This window comes from Nymphalis io, chromosome 25 (assembly GCF_905147045.1).
Source record: "Nymphalis io chromosome 25, ilAglIoxx1.1, whole genome shotgun sequence".
NCBI classification, from domain to species: domain Eukaryota; kingdom Metazoa; phylum Arthropoda; class Insecta; order Lepidoptera; family Nymphalidae; genus Nymphalis; species Nymphalis io.
In genome coordinates this window covers 5,356,990-5,373,817 of record NC_065912.1, presented here as the reverse complement: position 1 = coordinate 5,373,817, position 16,828 = coordinate 5,356,990, and the positions used below count along the sequence as shown (strand labels likewise).

Here is a 16,828-nt window from a genome sequence, read left to right as displayed (position 1 = left end):
CTGATGCTATTTAATTTGTACGTAAAATACGGATTAAATACGTTTACAAAAGTGAAATTGTGTTTGTGCATTGTATTGTAGTTAGTTGAAACTATATGCGACGGCATTTTTTCTATTAGAAAGGTCTCGAGAGTTTGTTTACATTTTGTGTTTTAACGACGTTAATTTATTTTCGCGCGACTTTATCTTATGACTGGTTTTTAAAAACACTTCTATCCCTTGCGTTGTTTACACAACTGGATTGCCTGAAATTTAATTATTAATTTATGACTTTGCTTACTTGGGTCAACATTAATATTTTAATGTTGTTCGAACTTAAGATTAAACACGAGATTCGTATAAGAAAAAAATAATAAAAAAGATTAATTTTAAGTACTCATAATTAATTGGCGCATTTATTCCTTATTTCAATTTTTGTTCAAGTATTCAGAACAGGAAACGGTGAGAGAAACATCAACATTTAAATTATATTGCAAGAACGTACACGAATATATCACCAACAGTGGAATCTAACATGTATTATTATGTCACTTGTATTTACACTGGCTCACTCACCCTTCAAACCGGGACGAAACATTACTAAGTATTGCTGTTTAACGGTAGAATATCTGATGAGTGGGTGGTAGGTAATTACCCAGACAGGCTTGCACAATGCTTTAGCACTAAATTGTACCATACTACCAAGCCACCACACCATGTGCTACCATACTATAAATATAATACACATATTTAGGTACGAAAGCGTTACACATGTGAAAATAGTTGGGTGAGTCAAAAAGGTTCAAACCTGAGTTAGGTTTGAATTGACGAATTGTTGTAACTTTATTTTGAAAATGATCATATAAACCTATCTCACACATGACGTCATCCCTCACAGTTCATGTTATTTGGCCTATTCTTAGCTATAACCATATATATTAATACGTATCACTCTCCTTATAATTACGACATTTTTCCTAAGTAATTATTATAAATTATTCATAAAAATGTAATCATTTTAAATTAAATTTTGACGATGCTTAATCTATATTATATTAAATTAATATAAATACGAAGTTTGTTTCATTAAATACAGGTTGAATACACGCGCCTTAGAACACCCTTTCACAGGTCGATGCGTTTCACACTCTCGTGACAAGCAGTGAATGAACTAGCTGTGTGTAAGCATATATTATATTCGAACTGGCCGTACAACTTCTTAATTATTAGTTTTGACAGTGTGTATTGAGTGAGGACATCTTTTACACCTTTCACATTTCTTTATAAATATAATATATATATATATATATATATATAATTATAGTATATATATATATACTATATATATATATATATATATATAACTATAGTATATATATATATATATATACTATAGTTTATTTATCGTAAAAAACGGTTATAGTTGTATGGCTGGCTGTGTCGTGATTTGGACGTGATAACTACACCATGGTCCATGATCTAGCCGCGATACTCAACCTTTTCTTTATTGGGTCACAAACATGTGGCCACAACAAAATGTTACACATGGTCTCGCGGACCTCAAACAAAAAATATTTAGGCAATAATTTCGGTTTCGGGATTATTACAAATTAAATAACTATGAACGGATTTATCACGTATATATTTTAATATTTTTTTTATGAATTCCTGATGTTTCAAACACTGCAGTGCCCGTGGTCATAAGCAGTTGTTTAGTTCAAATGATTTAGGTGTTAAAAAAATATGTAAATTTAATATAGTTGAAAATAAAATGTGTTACTTTAGGCGGGCCAACTACAAAAGCCCGGCGGGCTAGGCCACATGAAGCCCGCATGTTGAGTACTGCTGATTTAAGATAATCTGGGACTTAGTATCCGAAGTTCGAGTCTAAACACTAAATAAAGAACAAACTAAAGACAAATAGTAACAACGATACTACAATACGATACGATAAACAAATTAATTTATCTTAAGAAAATGACACTACAGGTGCGGCAATTAAACAGATGAGCATAGCGGGGTACTCGCATTTACAAGTGTTATGGCAATGCTTAATGAACAATGTTTGGTCGTAATTTAATCACTATTTCATTTGTAATAAGTGAATATTACAGTATTCAACTATGTGCCGAGTTGTTGCTTTAATAATATCTTTATTAAAGTAAAACAATGTAAGAAAACAGATTACATTTAATACTATGAATAACTTGTTATATATAGCTGTAAAACAAACTCTAACTCTTGCTGCATGCACTAATAATTTACACGAGACATTTGTTATGCCTGAGTCATTTACCACGTAACTATCATTGATAGTGATGTTACGTGGTAAATGACTCAGTCAGAATAATGTCCTCCAGACCGATTTCGGCCACGGCGGCCAATCTTAAAAGAGATTAGCCAACTACGCAGGCGATATTATAGTGCACAAGTGTGTGTGCAAACACAGGTGCATTCTCTATTCCCTAAGTCTCATAATCCGATGGGACAGCAATCCGACACGACCGGAAAGAGTTCAGGCGCAGAACCAATGATGAATATCGTCCTTCACAGTGGTGGTTAACCCCGTATGTATACATTACGCAGCTTAAGGAAACAAGGGTCAAATGAAATCGGCTACATATATGAATCAACCAACCAACATTTCGACACTAAATTATAATTTTATATATTCTTATTTGAAGAATATTGTAATTGATAAACGCAAATAGCAATACTTAATATTGTTGTGTTTCGAATTAAAGGGGGAGTGAGCTTGTGTAACAACAAGCACGAGGGACATAGGAAAGTTTTTTATTTCTTAAAGCGTCAATATCTATTAGCTGTGGTGACCACTTCCCATCAAGCGTCATATTTGTCCACCTGTCAATATTATTAAAAAAAAAAAAAAAAAAAACAAAATATGTATAATAACATAGGTACTACGACTCTTAAGGTCCAATTTTAATAAATAAAACTTCCAGTAATCTAATAATAAATCTGACATTTATTTTACACGATTAAAATATATAACAGTATCATTATATCACTTACACGTTTTGTGGTCTCGCGAATATCGAATTAGCGTCTTATATAACATACAAAAAGCTATGGGACAGCTCCAGTATTCAAACTGTGTGGTTAGTTAAAAATTTATTAACACTCAAACCTTTACAAAATTTACATACAATTTTAAAATTACACTTAAATCCTATTTACTAACACCGTTGGATATAAAAAGTTATGGAATATTTTTTTTATTTTTATTTTAATTATTATTATCTTATTCATATTTAAAACAGATATCGGAGACATCATACTATTAGAAAATGATTGCAATAGATAACGTCTTATAGTAGTTTGCCTCGATTAGTCTGTAATATTATTATCTATGGCATATTTCAATGTTAGAAAATATAAAGATCATTTTAACATACTTTTTTTAAAAACAAACAGACCATAGAGCACGCCTGCTTGATCTATGGCCTGCTTCATCTATGATGCTATGATCTTAGTTAAAATTCTTAAAAATATTTTATCTATTTGAACGCGTCTACTTAATAATATATTTATTTCAGTTTTGATTTCTTTCTGATGTGTGTTACACCTAATTTCTTAATAAAATATTAAAACAATATTTTTGCTGAATAAAATCTGTATATAAGGCAGGCATAGACAACCTTATGTATTAAATGGAATTGACATGATATATATAAATTATTGGCGTATTGCAAAAACTCATTAATATAAAAAACACTCCTAGTTCACATTTAAGTTTAATATACTGCTATAATTTTTTTTTTTATAGTAGGTATTCATTTCTTAGAATAATAATACTTTTGCCTTGTTTTTGTTAAGATTTTAACGCACTTATTGTTTTTTTTTTTCATTTAATGAGTCCTTACATTAAGCCAACAAAATTGTCTATGGGTGGGTATTTATGACACAATATTACAAGCTTTTATTTAACTTCATAATTAGCGTTAGTATAGTGGATCAAATATTGGAACCAAATTGGAGTTTTCAAAAACCAGTTCCTCTCAACCGATTGAGTTGATTAGCCCAAACTTTTGTGCTGGTATAAGTTTTAGTACATGGATTAAATAAAAGCTTGTTATTGTTATTATTTTTTTTAACATAATTATTGCAAATTTAAAAGCCAATTTTATTTAATTCAGTATATTTAAATCGATACAATTATTTTAAACATAGCAACATCGATCGAGCTTCTATTCATTTAAAAATTAATATAGATAAAATATTTGCTTTAATATAAAATGTATAATTTTATTTTATTTAAATAATTATATAAATAATTATAATATAATTATTTAATTATTATATAATTATTTAAATATTTAAATAATTATTACATTCGCTGATATGATCGACGTGTTATCGATATATTAGAGAGCTCATCAAAACTGAAAACCTATACAAAATTTGATTAATCGAAACATCAGTCAATATGGAAAATATCCTTGTAACAATACAACGGCTAGTCAATACGGTTAGTATAAGGTTCTGGAATAAATATCCAATATCACAATGTAATTCATATTTGGAAAAAAAACAATCGAAAATGGAAGAAATATGAGCGCATTTTTCTTATCAAATAAAACAGACCATCCGTTTGGCTGTATCAAACATCGCGTCTTTTGTTAATAAAATTATCATAAAATATGGCAAAATGATAACTATCGAACAAATATTAAAACTTCTTTTTTCTTTGATATTGTTTTTTTTTTATTTTGGGTGAAAAATCGAAAATTTAAAATGCTTCAATCAAAACAAGCCTTGTTACAGTGAAATAGAACTTTTTTTTACCATATTTCGTTATGATGGTTTGCTGCAGGCAAAGAACTTTTTACAATATATTTTTAACAGTATTTTATTTAAAAAAATAATAGATTGCATTAAAAATAGGTTTCTTTAATTTATATTTATTTATTTTGCTTTATAAAAATTTTTATTAATATTTTTTAACAATACGAAGTTACTTTTGAAATAAATAAATACAACTTCGTACAAAAATAAGGAGTAACCAATTTCACTTAAATTTATTAATTAAACTGTTTATGTGTCTTTTTATTTTATTTCTAGGCAAATATTTCTCTAAGTTTAATAGTAATTTAGCTCACAAAAAATATTGAATCCACAATTTTCAACTGTCAACAAAGCTCGTCTTCATATAATATACTTTTTCACCGATATGTAGCCTGCCTCTGTCTATCGTGGGCGGTACTCTGGAAACATTCTTCGCAAACTCGAACTGGTTTCATTTGTCCGTACCGTGGTAGAGGGATAGAATTCGAACTGCATGACGCGCAGAACACTTTGCCTGTAATATGAGTTCAGTTTCTATATTAGAAAAGGTTATTGTGACTTGCATTTTCATAGAATTTATGGTAGGTAAACATTTGCTGAAATAGTTTACAAAAGTAAACAGTTTTGTTTTATTTATTCACGATTCTAATAAACTTAGTCTATATTAAGTCTATTATCTTATGATACAGTACACAGGACACTTTACGATGAACAAAATGAATGAGAAGTAGGCACTTTAAAGTAATTCATAAGATGCTTACAAATATATCTCGTACATATAATAGTTATTTTATTGTCTTTCTGACTCCTTTCGACGTCCCTTACGTTTCGATACGACCAGTGTAAACCACACAATTTTAACTGGCCCGACTCTCGGTTTCGAACCCAGGAGTTGGATGGAAGCCTCAAAATCTAGTCAGTAATAAACCAAGGTGCTCAGTAAATCAAAGAGACTATTAGAGATATATGTTTGCGTAGGCTTCCCCACTACCGGGGCATTTCTACGCCGGCAATCTAAATTAGCGTGTCATTAATTGAAGCCTAAAAGGTCAGTCAGGCCGGAGCCAGTGGTGAACAGTAGCGGCGTGACTCACCGCAGTTCCGGCAGTGGTGCCGCCGGCGGAAGGCGGTGAAGTGCGCGAGGCAGCGCATGCAGGCCGGCGCCGCGATGTCGGGCACCCACTCCGGCGCGCGGCTGGGGGGGGGGGGGGGGTAACACTCAGCATTTATTTCACGTGTAATTATTATTATTATATATTTAACGTGCAAGAAAGATAAATGGACTTGAGCGAGAAGAAAAAAATGATTGTTTCGATTTTGGTAACTCGCAAATAGCTATATTAATTTAAAAATAGGGAGTGGATAAACTCTTTGATATCAAAGATTAACAAAACGTTTTTCGTTTATCCATATTATTAGCAAGATGGAATTGGAACTACTTTTGATACCTACAATAAAGTTTATTTTACATATATAAAAGAGGGAGTTAGATATTCAAATAGTTAGTTCCTTCTAAAGCAAGACTTATGTGAGCTGTTTTATATATTACATTTTAGAGAAACGTGTTTGCCGTAATTTTTTTTTTATAGAATAGGAAGGCGAACGAGCATATGGACCACCTGATGGTAAATGGTCACCAACGTCCATAGACATTGGCATGTAAGAAATGTTAACCATCGCTTACATCACTAATGCGCCACCAACCTTGGGAACTAAGATGTTATGTCCCTTGTGCCTGTAATTACACTGTCTCACTCACCCTTCAAACCGGAACACAACAATACCAAGTACTGCTGTTTTGCGGTTAGAATATATAATGAGTGGGTGGTACCTACCAAGACGAGCTTGCACAAAGCTCTACCACCAGTAATACGGATTGTTTTCACTTAAAATGAACTTTAATTGCGCTTACTTTATTTATTTTTACAGTGTATTTAAATTGTTTGTCTAACATACGTGTAAGTGAGATCTCCTGTCGACACCGACGCCTGCAGGTTGCTGCTGTTATCAACAGACTTCCTCCTCGCCTCAGTCGTTGTTGCCTGTTGCTGTTCGTTGATTGTCGTTGCGTTCATCGTGTTCCTTCGAGCGAGCCGTGAATTCGGTTCAGATGCGGTCGAATCGGAATTACTATCAGCGTATACTTCTTCCGCTGAATAAACGCTATCAAAGGAACTACCTGTAAGAAAGATGATAATAATTATTATATATTCAATAAGTTAGCGAGCCCGCGTCTTCGCCGATCTGTCAAGGGTGGGGGTGGGGGTCTGTTTGACATCGAAAGATTGAAGCTTACTTCATTCTAAATTTCATCAAAATCGGTTCATTGGTTTGGCCATGATAGCGTAACAAACACAGTTATTTGCGCATTTATAATATTAATATATATTATATTACATTCAAAAAATACATATGATAAAGTTATAACATAAATAAATAAGTAAAAAGTAATGTACGATCTTGTAAAGGGATTCTGTGATTGAGAAAAAATTGCGTCATGAATGTCGACATAGCTGTTATCGCGTTTATGGAAGTAATTTGTATATAAGTAGTCATGTGGTAAGTTATATTAAAAACTGTTTGTATTGCATAATTTGCACATCGCATTGAATATATAAATCTAAGGTTTGCTTATTCTATTCATCTATATATCATTTATCTATTCCTTTTTTTAGAATGGAAATATAAATACCTAAACGCCTAAACGTTTTTTTTTTTTATATAGAATAGGAAGGCGGACGAGCATATGGGTCACCTAATGGTAAGTGGTCACCAACACCCATAGACATTGGCATTGTAAGAAATGGTAACCATCGCTTACATCACCAATGCGCCACCAACCTTGGGAACTAAGATTTTATGTCCCTTGTGCCTGTAATTACACTGGCTCGCTTACCCTTCAAGCCTGAACACAACAATGCCAAGTACTGCTGTTTTGCGGTAGAATATCTGATGAGTGGGTGGTACCTACCCAGACGAGCTTGCATAAAGCCCTACCACTAGTAAATAATAATAATAATAATAATAATAATAATTTATTGCTTCAGATAGGTCGTACATTACAAAGTAACTCTTAAGAAAAAATGTACATATTTTTATGAGATACAAATTATTCATACTGGACACATTTTTCTAATTTACCACTCTTTTTCATTGACGACCGTATCGCAATTGGTTGCAAGCTCAGCTATGTGCTGTGCTATGCCCAGCGCTGATTTTCAGCTTGCTCCTTCTATATTATGTTGATTTAGTTGAGAGCGCCGCACCGTTCCGTATCATATTAAAATATAATGAAATCAAAAAAAAAAAAAAAACAAAAACTGATATAAAAGCAAGTAAAAGAAAAACCAGTGACATAATTATATAGCACAAAAAGAAGTAAATAAGCAATTTCTCCAGGTCAATAACTACATTTTAAAGCTGAACATTAATAGAACAACCAAAAACTTAATACACGCACGCACATCTTCGCATCATAACAACCATAACTCTATGTGTACGTCATGGCTAGGACAATTGAAACTATGACTAAATAAAAATAAAGAGAAGTCCAAGTTTTTAGGATTCTATTCTTTCATATTTTGCTTCATTCGCATTAATTTGTAAAGTTTTTGTTACGTAGCCACTTCTACTTGTAGACGAAGGTAATATTCTTTAAGGCATTTTTTTAAAATTACAATTGAAAAATGACATTCACGTAAGGGAGGTGGTAGGTTATTCCAAATTTTTGCTGCAGCATATTTGAAAGAACCTTTAAATCCTACTGTCTTATGTTTAGGAATTAATAGTTTAATCTTCTCATTTTCTCGGACACTCCTATCTCTTCTATTCTCTAGCCAGTCAAGCTTTTGATATAAGTAATTTGGCTTTTTGCTCCGTACAATTTTATGTAAAGATACTGCTAGATGAAGCTTCCTACGTGATTTCATGTTTAAAATATTGTGACAATTAATGAAAGGAGCTACATGTGATCTCTTAGGAACGTCAAAACAAAACCTAGTGCAAGCATTTTGAACTCTTTGTACAGCTTTTTCGGTCTCCTTCAATAATCTGGGACCATACACTGTGTCACAGTAATTAAAAATCGATAAAATAAGTGACTCAACCAGGGTAACTCTCACTTTCTCCGACATGAAAGGTCTCAAACTATATAGAACTTTTAATTTATAAAAAGCATTTTTTATTTTCAGATTTAGATGTTCTATAAATCTGAGATTTTCGTCAACGTATAGACCAAGATTTTTAGCAACTTTTACTTGTTCTAAAGATTCATTGCCTATTTTGATCTGTAAGTTGTGTCCCTTAATGCATTCACGTTGATGTTTGCTGCCCAGTACCATATATTTTGATTTATTCGCATTAAGAACTAAATTATTTTTTTCCGACCACTGAGATATATGTTCTAAATCATTATTTATAAAATTTACTGAAATGTTTGTATTTTTTGGATCAAAGTGTAGATATACCTGAGTATCATCTGCGTACTGATGTATCTTACAGCTATTTAACTCGCGACTTAAATCCACTGTATATATGATAAAAAGGATTGGGCTTAGACTTGATCCTTGGGGGGTTCCACGTGTGTTAGATTTAATGTGCGAAATCAGCGGTTCCTTTTGTTCAGAACTTTCTATAGAAACATACTGTTTTCTTCCCTTTAAAAAAGACATGAACCATTTACAGGCATTGTGTGATATTCCATAGTAATATAATTTTGCCAACATAAGTTCAATATTTATACAATCAAAAGCTCTTGAAAAATCTAATAAAACGAGTATACTTCCGTTACCATTATCTGATGCCGAAAGAATATCATCTGTTACTGCTGATAACGCAGCGGCCGTTCCATGAGCTTTTCTAAAGCCAGATTGATGTTCTGGAAGTATGTTATGTGTTTCCAAGTAGGTTGTTAGTTGCATACATACGATTTTTTCTATAATTTTTGACATAACCGGAAGAATGCTGATGGGTCTTAGATCTTTATAGTTTTCTACTGATGTGATTTTTGGTAAAGGTATTACTTTTGCTATTTTCCATGAGTCTGGAAACGTGTGTGTTTTGATAGATTGATTAATGATATAGGTAATAATATCAAGCGTAACAGGCAAGGTTAATTTTATCATAGTTATTGAAATGTTATCATGCCCAATTGCATTTGAAGAGATGTTGTTTATTATGTTAAGTACTTGCTCTTTCGAGCATTCTTTTATGAAAAATTCGGTGTTCGAGTCTCGATTCGTTGTGAATTGAGCTAGTGTCTTTAAATCTGTGATTTCATTGCCTGGCAATGTCATAAAAAAATCGTTAATTTTGTCTGGTTCTTGCAAATGAGGTGGTATACAACCTGAATTGCCCTTGCCTAAGGGAGAAATTTTCTTAAAATGTTGCCACATTAGAACTGGTCTATTGGCATTTTTATTCACATAGAAATTTATATAAGCTTTTTTTTCTCTTTTTATACTTGCATTGGTAAAATTTTTGAACATTTTATAATATGACCAACTTGCATCATTTTTACTATTATGGGCTTTTTTTAGCGCCTCATCCCTTTTTTCCATCATTATTTTAATAACCTCGGTAATCCATGGATAAGAATTGTTTTTTATTTTTATGACTTTAACCGGTGCGTGTTTATCAAATAAATTTAATATTTCACAATTAAACTTTGCTACCATCTCATTGATGCTTTCAGATTCTTTGATTTTATTCCATGAAATATTTTTCAAATCTTCCCCAAATTCTTCCTCGTCTATATCATTAAAACATCTTTTGGTAATTGATTTTACCCCATCTTTTTGTTTTTTTATGTCAAAGTCTGCTAGTATTAAGGCATGGTCACTTAAGCAAGGATTGTGAATTACTTCAATTTTTGTACACAGCATTGGGGTGTCTGTTATTATTAAATCTAAAAGTGTTGCTGATGTCATAGTTATTCTCGTAGGCTCCTGAACTAACTGTGTGTAATTTTGTTGATCTAAGGACCTTAAAAATTCTTTTGTGTCGTTTGAACTACTATTTAAAAGGTCAATATTAAAATCAGTTAAGAGACATTGAAAACTGTACGCTGACAGGGAGCTCAAAGTTTCACTTAATTCTTCTATAGAGTTTCCAATATTTTGTGTTTCCGGCCTATAGACAGTCCCGATGGCTAAGCGAAGCCCTTTGTGTTGTAACTCAATCCACATTTGTTCTAGAGACGTTTTCGGATGTTGTATGATGTGAGTCCTGATTTTTTTTTTAATATAAAAACCAACACCACCTCCTCTTTTCCCTGTAGATCTGGGTATATGTTTAAAAATATACCCTGGTATTTGCAGCAGAGATATGTCGTCTCCTTCTCTAATCCAGGTTTCGTTTATGGCCAATACATCAGGCGAATGCTTTTCTATAGAAACTAAGAGTTCATCTCGTCCCGTGTTGAGTGATCTAACATTGAGCAAACTAAGTCTTAAATATTCCGTCATGTGATTGCTGCCTTGCTACCTGTTCCCCAAACATAAATATATAAGAATTTAAATTTGTTTATAATTTGAGTAGTTAACATGCCCTTGTTCATACAATAATTCAATAACTTAGATCTTCTTGATATAATAATTGTGGGTATAATAATATAAATAAGCATATTTGTCGTCTTTCCTATTGTTATGGTTATTATGATTACACGAGTATAGTGCAGTTTTAAATATACATAGAGTGAATGTGCATTTATTAATAATAATAATAAAAGTAAACATAAGACAAATAAAAACACGAAAAGTAAAAGTATGAAAAGAGTTATCGATAAAAACGAAGTTAATATGTAATTTAAACGCAACATCGGATCAAACTTGATCAATCCTAAAAATACGAAGTATATCTGATTCGGATTTGATTCTGATACTCGGTTTACCTTCGTTTTGTCTTGTATATATTCTTCCTTCTCGTGTCCAGATAAATTTCCACTTAGACGTTTTAGCCGCAATTCGCGTCTTTTTGAATAATTGCCTGTTAGTTTTTGTCAGGCGTTCATTGACGTAAAATTTTCTAGGATTGCCTGGAATATTCATATCTGCTGTGTCTGCACCACGCCGGATACGTGCCGCTCGTAGTATGTCATCTCGTAGAGTCTTCCTCGATAATCTCACTACAATTGGGCGCGTTGCGTTTTCTCCTTCTTTTGAACCGTGTATAGGTCCTATACGCTCTGCCCGCGTGATATCTTGTTCATCGATTTTAACGCTGAGTTTTGCGGCTATGAGCATCACAATATGATAAGGATTTTCACCTTTGCTTTCCGGAATGCCGGTGATATCGATGTCATTAAGTAATAAATCTTGTTCCCTCTCATTAAAGTCTGCTTTGAGCTGGTCTACTGTTGCTTTCAGGGATTCATCGTTGTTGATACTATGAGTTTCGAGTCGTTTTTCTAAGCATTCCAATCTGTTCTCGATCCCATCTATTCTTTCATTACATACTATTATACTAGACGATATACATGCCATTTCATTCCTAAATTCTTTCAGCTCATTACGAGTAGCATACAACTCTTCTTTAATACTTTTCAATTCGCTTATAATAGTTGATTGCTCTGACACTGTATTACTGGGAGACATAAAAACGTCCATGTTCGAAGCTGGCTGCCTAACGTCTCGTAAGGTATTACATTTTGCGGGGGTATCGTCGCTATTTCTCCTTGAAGTTTTTGACTTACAATCCATACATGTCCAATTAATAGGTACTTTTGATTTCTCTGATAACCCAATACAAGCAAGATGGTTTAAAGCCCTGCATTTGCAGCAAGAAGCGCCATCTCCTACAGCCATAAATTTTCCACACGTAACACATTTAGGCATCTTTTTTGTTATTATTGACTCCGTAGGTATAATTACAATGTCTTAGCAAACATTCAATCGTTGCGCTTTAGCACAGCGCGCGGTCAATGACCTTTGCCGGCGATGACACACTCACGCGTCCTGCACTGATTGCACTTATTAACTACACGTTATATTTTAAATTTTTGTTAATAGTTTATATCACTTTCAATTGTACTGTTTTTGTTCACTATGGTTTAATTCTTGCTTTATATTTCTCAAACTAATAGTTAAACATAATTTTTTAATGTAATATATTACTTTACTGATTATTTTAAATAAAAAACTAGGAGGCAATCCGTATACACATGTTACGCTCGGCGCTTCCTCGACTCGACTAAACGTTGTTATTATATCGATAGCAGAACAAATATGTATTTAATTATAAAGATATTGCCGTAGAATATTATAATTTTGTTTAAAGTTAAGTTGTACCCTTTGTTATAGTTAGTATTAGAAAATTCACGTGATTATGAAGATGAAATTGTTACAATTCTTAATTATAAATAAATATTATATCCTATAATTTATTATCTAATGTAAAGTATTGATATTTTCTTAAAATCTCTGTTCTCACCGTTCTGTATGACTTGGTCCTCGGTGGGCTGATACTCTATCGTGTCCTCCGTCTTGGTCTCCGGCAGTTCTATGGTCTGGTTCAACAGGAACACGGCCTTCAGTATGTTGCGGAGGTCCGCTGCGAAGTTCGTCTGGAGCTGGTCGGCGACACCCGCGATGCACACGAACAGCCGGTGAATGAGATCTTGGCTCGATCTATGCAAAATAAAAAATAATATTATCCTATTTATATTATATACTCCAACACGAGTAGAATACTTATTACGCTTACTAGAGGACCTCAACCCATAGATATACTATACCGTAACCGTAACAGCCTGTGAATGTCCCACTGCTGGGCTAAAGGCCTCCTCTCCTCTTTTTGAGGAGAAGGTTTGGAGCTTATTCCACCACGCTGCTCCAATGCGGATTGGTAGAATTCACATGTGGCAGAACTTCAGTGAAATTTCACTAAAGTTCTGCCACATGTGAATTCTGAGGAACATCGTGAGGAAACCTGCATGTGTCTAATTAGACACATGCAGGATGTTTTCCTTCACCGTAAAGCACGAGATGAATTATAATCACAAATTAATCACATGAAAATTCAGTGGTGCTTGCCCGGGTTTGAACCCACGATCATCGGTTAAGATTCACGCGTTCTTACCACAGGGCCATCTCGGCTTTTTTTTTATATGCTATGATAAAGGGTATTTTTCATAATTGATGGTTTCAAAAGAAGAGTCTTATGCAATATTCGATCGAAGTTCTTCGCAATAGGCTGATGGCCATCGGTAAGTTACACTAGAAGACGCTTGCGTCTTTTACGTCACAAAAAGAGCAATAAGAAAAACGAATTATTTCTTAGAATACTATCGGTGTCGTGTCGAGCATTAGATCATGTAAGTTTACATGGCGGATTAGTAGCGAGGAAACAATACATCCAAAAAGTAGGAACGAGTTGTGAAAGGAAGGCAGGTGCCGACGAAACCCTGTCAAGCGCTTCTCACGCCGACCCCAGATGAGTAGGTGATGCAAGACATTGCTGTCCCAAAAACAAAGATATAATCGAGCCGGTGAGACGCACTTGAACTTCTGCCTCGCGTGCTGCCGCGCGGCGAGCTCCTGCGCCTGCAGCGCCAGCGCGATCTGTTCGTCGTCCGCGCACTCGGTCGGCGCGCTGGAACACACGGACGCGCTTATATAATAAACAATACACTATTCCTCCATCATTAAATTATCACTTGCTGCAGGGCGTCGCTTCCAATTGATATGTTTTAGTTTGAGGTATTATATAGATATTATAAACAATACACAAATCCTTTGTTTTCATGGATGGCAGTCTTACACTTTCAATACGGTATTAAAAATATTTCTTATTACGATGTCTATGAGCAGAGGTGACAACACAGTATCAGATTCATCTGTACCTTTCTATTGTAATTTCCTAGTATTTAATACTAGCGGCCCACCTTGACTTCTTTCGTTTTGAATAATTATCTTTTTTACGCTAATAATAACTATTAAAGGAACAAAATTGATACGTTTGGTTACATTATTGCAATTCTCGTTCTCTATGATTTTTTAAATACAATATATCTTATGATAAATTCTGATAATGTAGCTTTCTATAAGGAAATAAAATATAAAAATCGGTTAAGTAGATTTCTTGTTTATCAATTACAAACAAACATACAAAAGATTAAATTTCTTCTCTTTATAATATGAGAATGGATAAAGAAAGAAAAATAACACTTTCTTTTATATTAATTTTGATCAATTTTTGTACTGTAATATATTATTTGTAAAATTTGATTACCTATATTACTATTCCTCAGATGCAAAACTTAAGTCATACTTAAGTAATTTTCTTTAACTATTCAAGTTATGATCATTCGAAACTTACCTATCATCGACGAAATGGTCTAAATTCAATCTCAGCTGAGTATTTTGACTTTGTATTGAGCGATTATTCAATATAACATTCCGCGCCGACCACGTTTTTTTCTTCTTTTTACTTTTCACGTCAGATTTTCTACTTTTCCTGCGCGACGACGCACTCTGACTACAATTCGGTACATCATTTGTTTTATTGTCTTCAACTAGCGCACTAATTTTCTTATCGGATTCTCTATGTCTTCTTAACTCTGTAATAACATCTTCTATCGTCCTAAATTCTTCCTGGGGGTTATTCGCACCCCAATTCTGTATACTACTATTTACATTCGTCGCTTCGTTTAACCCTTCGTCGCTTAACCTATCAATATTTACACTTTCTATACGAGACGAGCCGGCTTCGTTCTTCTGGGTAACATCTTCTACGTAATTTATATTTACAACGTCCTCTCTTACATCTGAAAAGGAACTTTCTAGAGTGTTGGTCTCTTTCTCTTCTATACTCTCTTCGATTGGACTCTTTAGTACCCTGTTCTGTTGCATGAAGTGGTTCTCTTTGATGTCCTTATTCTGGTCTGTGTCTGGCGATCTGTCCAGGCTAGTATTCTCTGTGCTGACGCCCGAATCGACCGGGGATTCATGATCGCTTTCGTAACCGAGCATAAACTTAACTCTTTCTTCCTTTTCGGCGGATATTTTCTCAGAATAGCTCTTACTTTCCGATTCATTATTATCATTTTCATAGTTAGGCTTATATTCTTGGTTGTACTCTTCGTCTAGTAATATAACGCTGAGACTGACACTAGCGATCGCCATATCTATATTTACAATGTCAGCGTCAATACTTGGCATTATTAACGGAGCGTCTGAGCTTAATATTACACGATTTAAATTATTCTCCTCCTCTTGATTGAAAACTGCTGAATTATTATGCGACAATGACGCTAGAACGACCGGTTCCTGGCTGATCGCGTTTGGTATCAAGTAACCATGACTAGTAGAGGGCAAACAGCTCATTTGGTCATTTCTCGGTCCTGTGAAACTAAAGTCTTCCGAACTGTCAGTCGATATCAATTTAGGCACATCATTGGTCGAGAACGAGTGCGTTTGGTGATCCAATATATCTACGTCACTAACGATTGACGATAATCGATCAGCTATTTCTGTAACTTGCTCGTTTAGTGATGTGACCAGTTCTTGATCTGGTATCTGTCGATTCGACGACGATGGTTCACCAGACGTCGAAGCTGAGACCGCGTTGATGACGAGTGGGTCGAACATCATGAGGCCGTTTGTCGATAGATTTCTCAGTGACGACATATCGGTTTCCGCTCTACTGGTCTTTCTTGTTTTATCGAACTCCCTGCTTTCGTTTGTTTGGAATGTGTCTGTGCTGGTTGTGTCTATCGATTGCCTTTCGATTTGTCCGTCGGTGTCAATTTCTGATTCTCTCTCAGATTCGTCGTCTCCCGTTAGACGCTTAAGACCATCTATGATTGGTGTCATTACTTCAATATTGCCTGGGAGGTAATCGGCGTCTGTTATCGTAGGTTCGCTAGAGCTGAAACAAAGACTATTATAAAAACATCAAATTCACCGATTTTTTTTTTATTTAAGTCATAAAAGATCATAAATTTAAGATTTGTTTTTACTATATATGTATATACAAGCGTTTAACTGTCTCGTTGGTCTAGTGGCTTGATGTAAGGCCGCAAACCCGAAGGTCCTGGGTTCAATTC

At 34.0% G+C, this 16,828-nt stretch overlaps 1 protein-coding gene across 2 annotated transcripts in view; it reads right to left on the bottom strand.

The window, feature by feature from the left end:
* Positions 1-2,944: 2,944 nt before the first annotated feature.
* LOC126778086 (lateral signaling target protein 2 homolog) overlaps positions 2,945-16,828 on the bottom strand; it is a 77,591-nt gene continuing 63,707 nt past the window's right edge. For both annotated transcript variants that reach the window (XM_050501451.1, XM_050501452.1), the window contains exons 9-14: positions 15,100-16,650; positions 14,281-14,373; positions 13,213-13,409; positions 6,742-6,964; positions 5,880-5,980; positions 2,945-5,299 (exon numbers count right to left, since the gene is read on the bottom strand). In XM_050501451.1, coding sequence (XP_050357408.1) covers positions 5,163-5,299; positions 5,880-5,980; positions 6,742-6,964; positions 13,213-13,409; positions 14,281-14,373; positions 15,100-16,650 — 2,302 coding nt within the window. In that variant the 3' untranslated portion in view covers positions 2,945-5,162. The remainder of the gene's footprint in view (positions 5,300-5,879; positions 5,981-6,741; positions 6,965-13,212; positions 13,410-14,280; positions 14,374-15,099; positions 16,651-16,828) is intronic.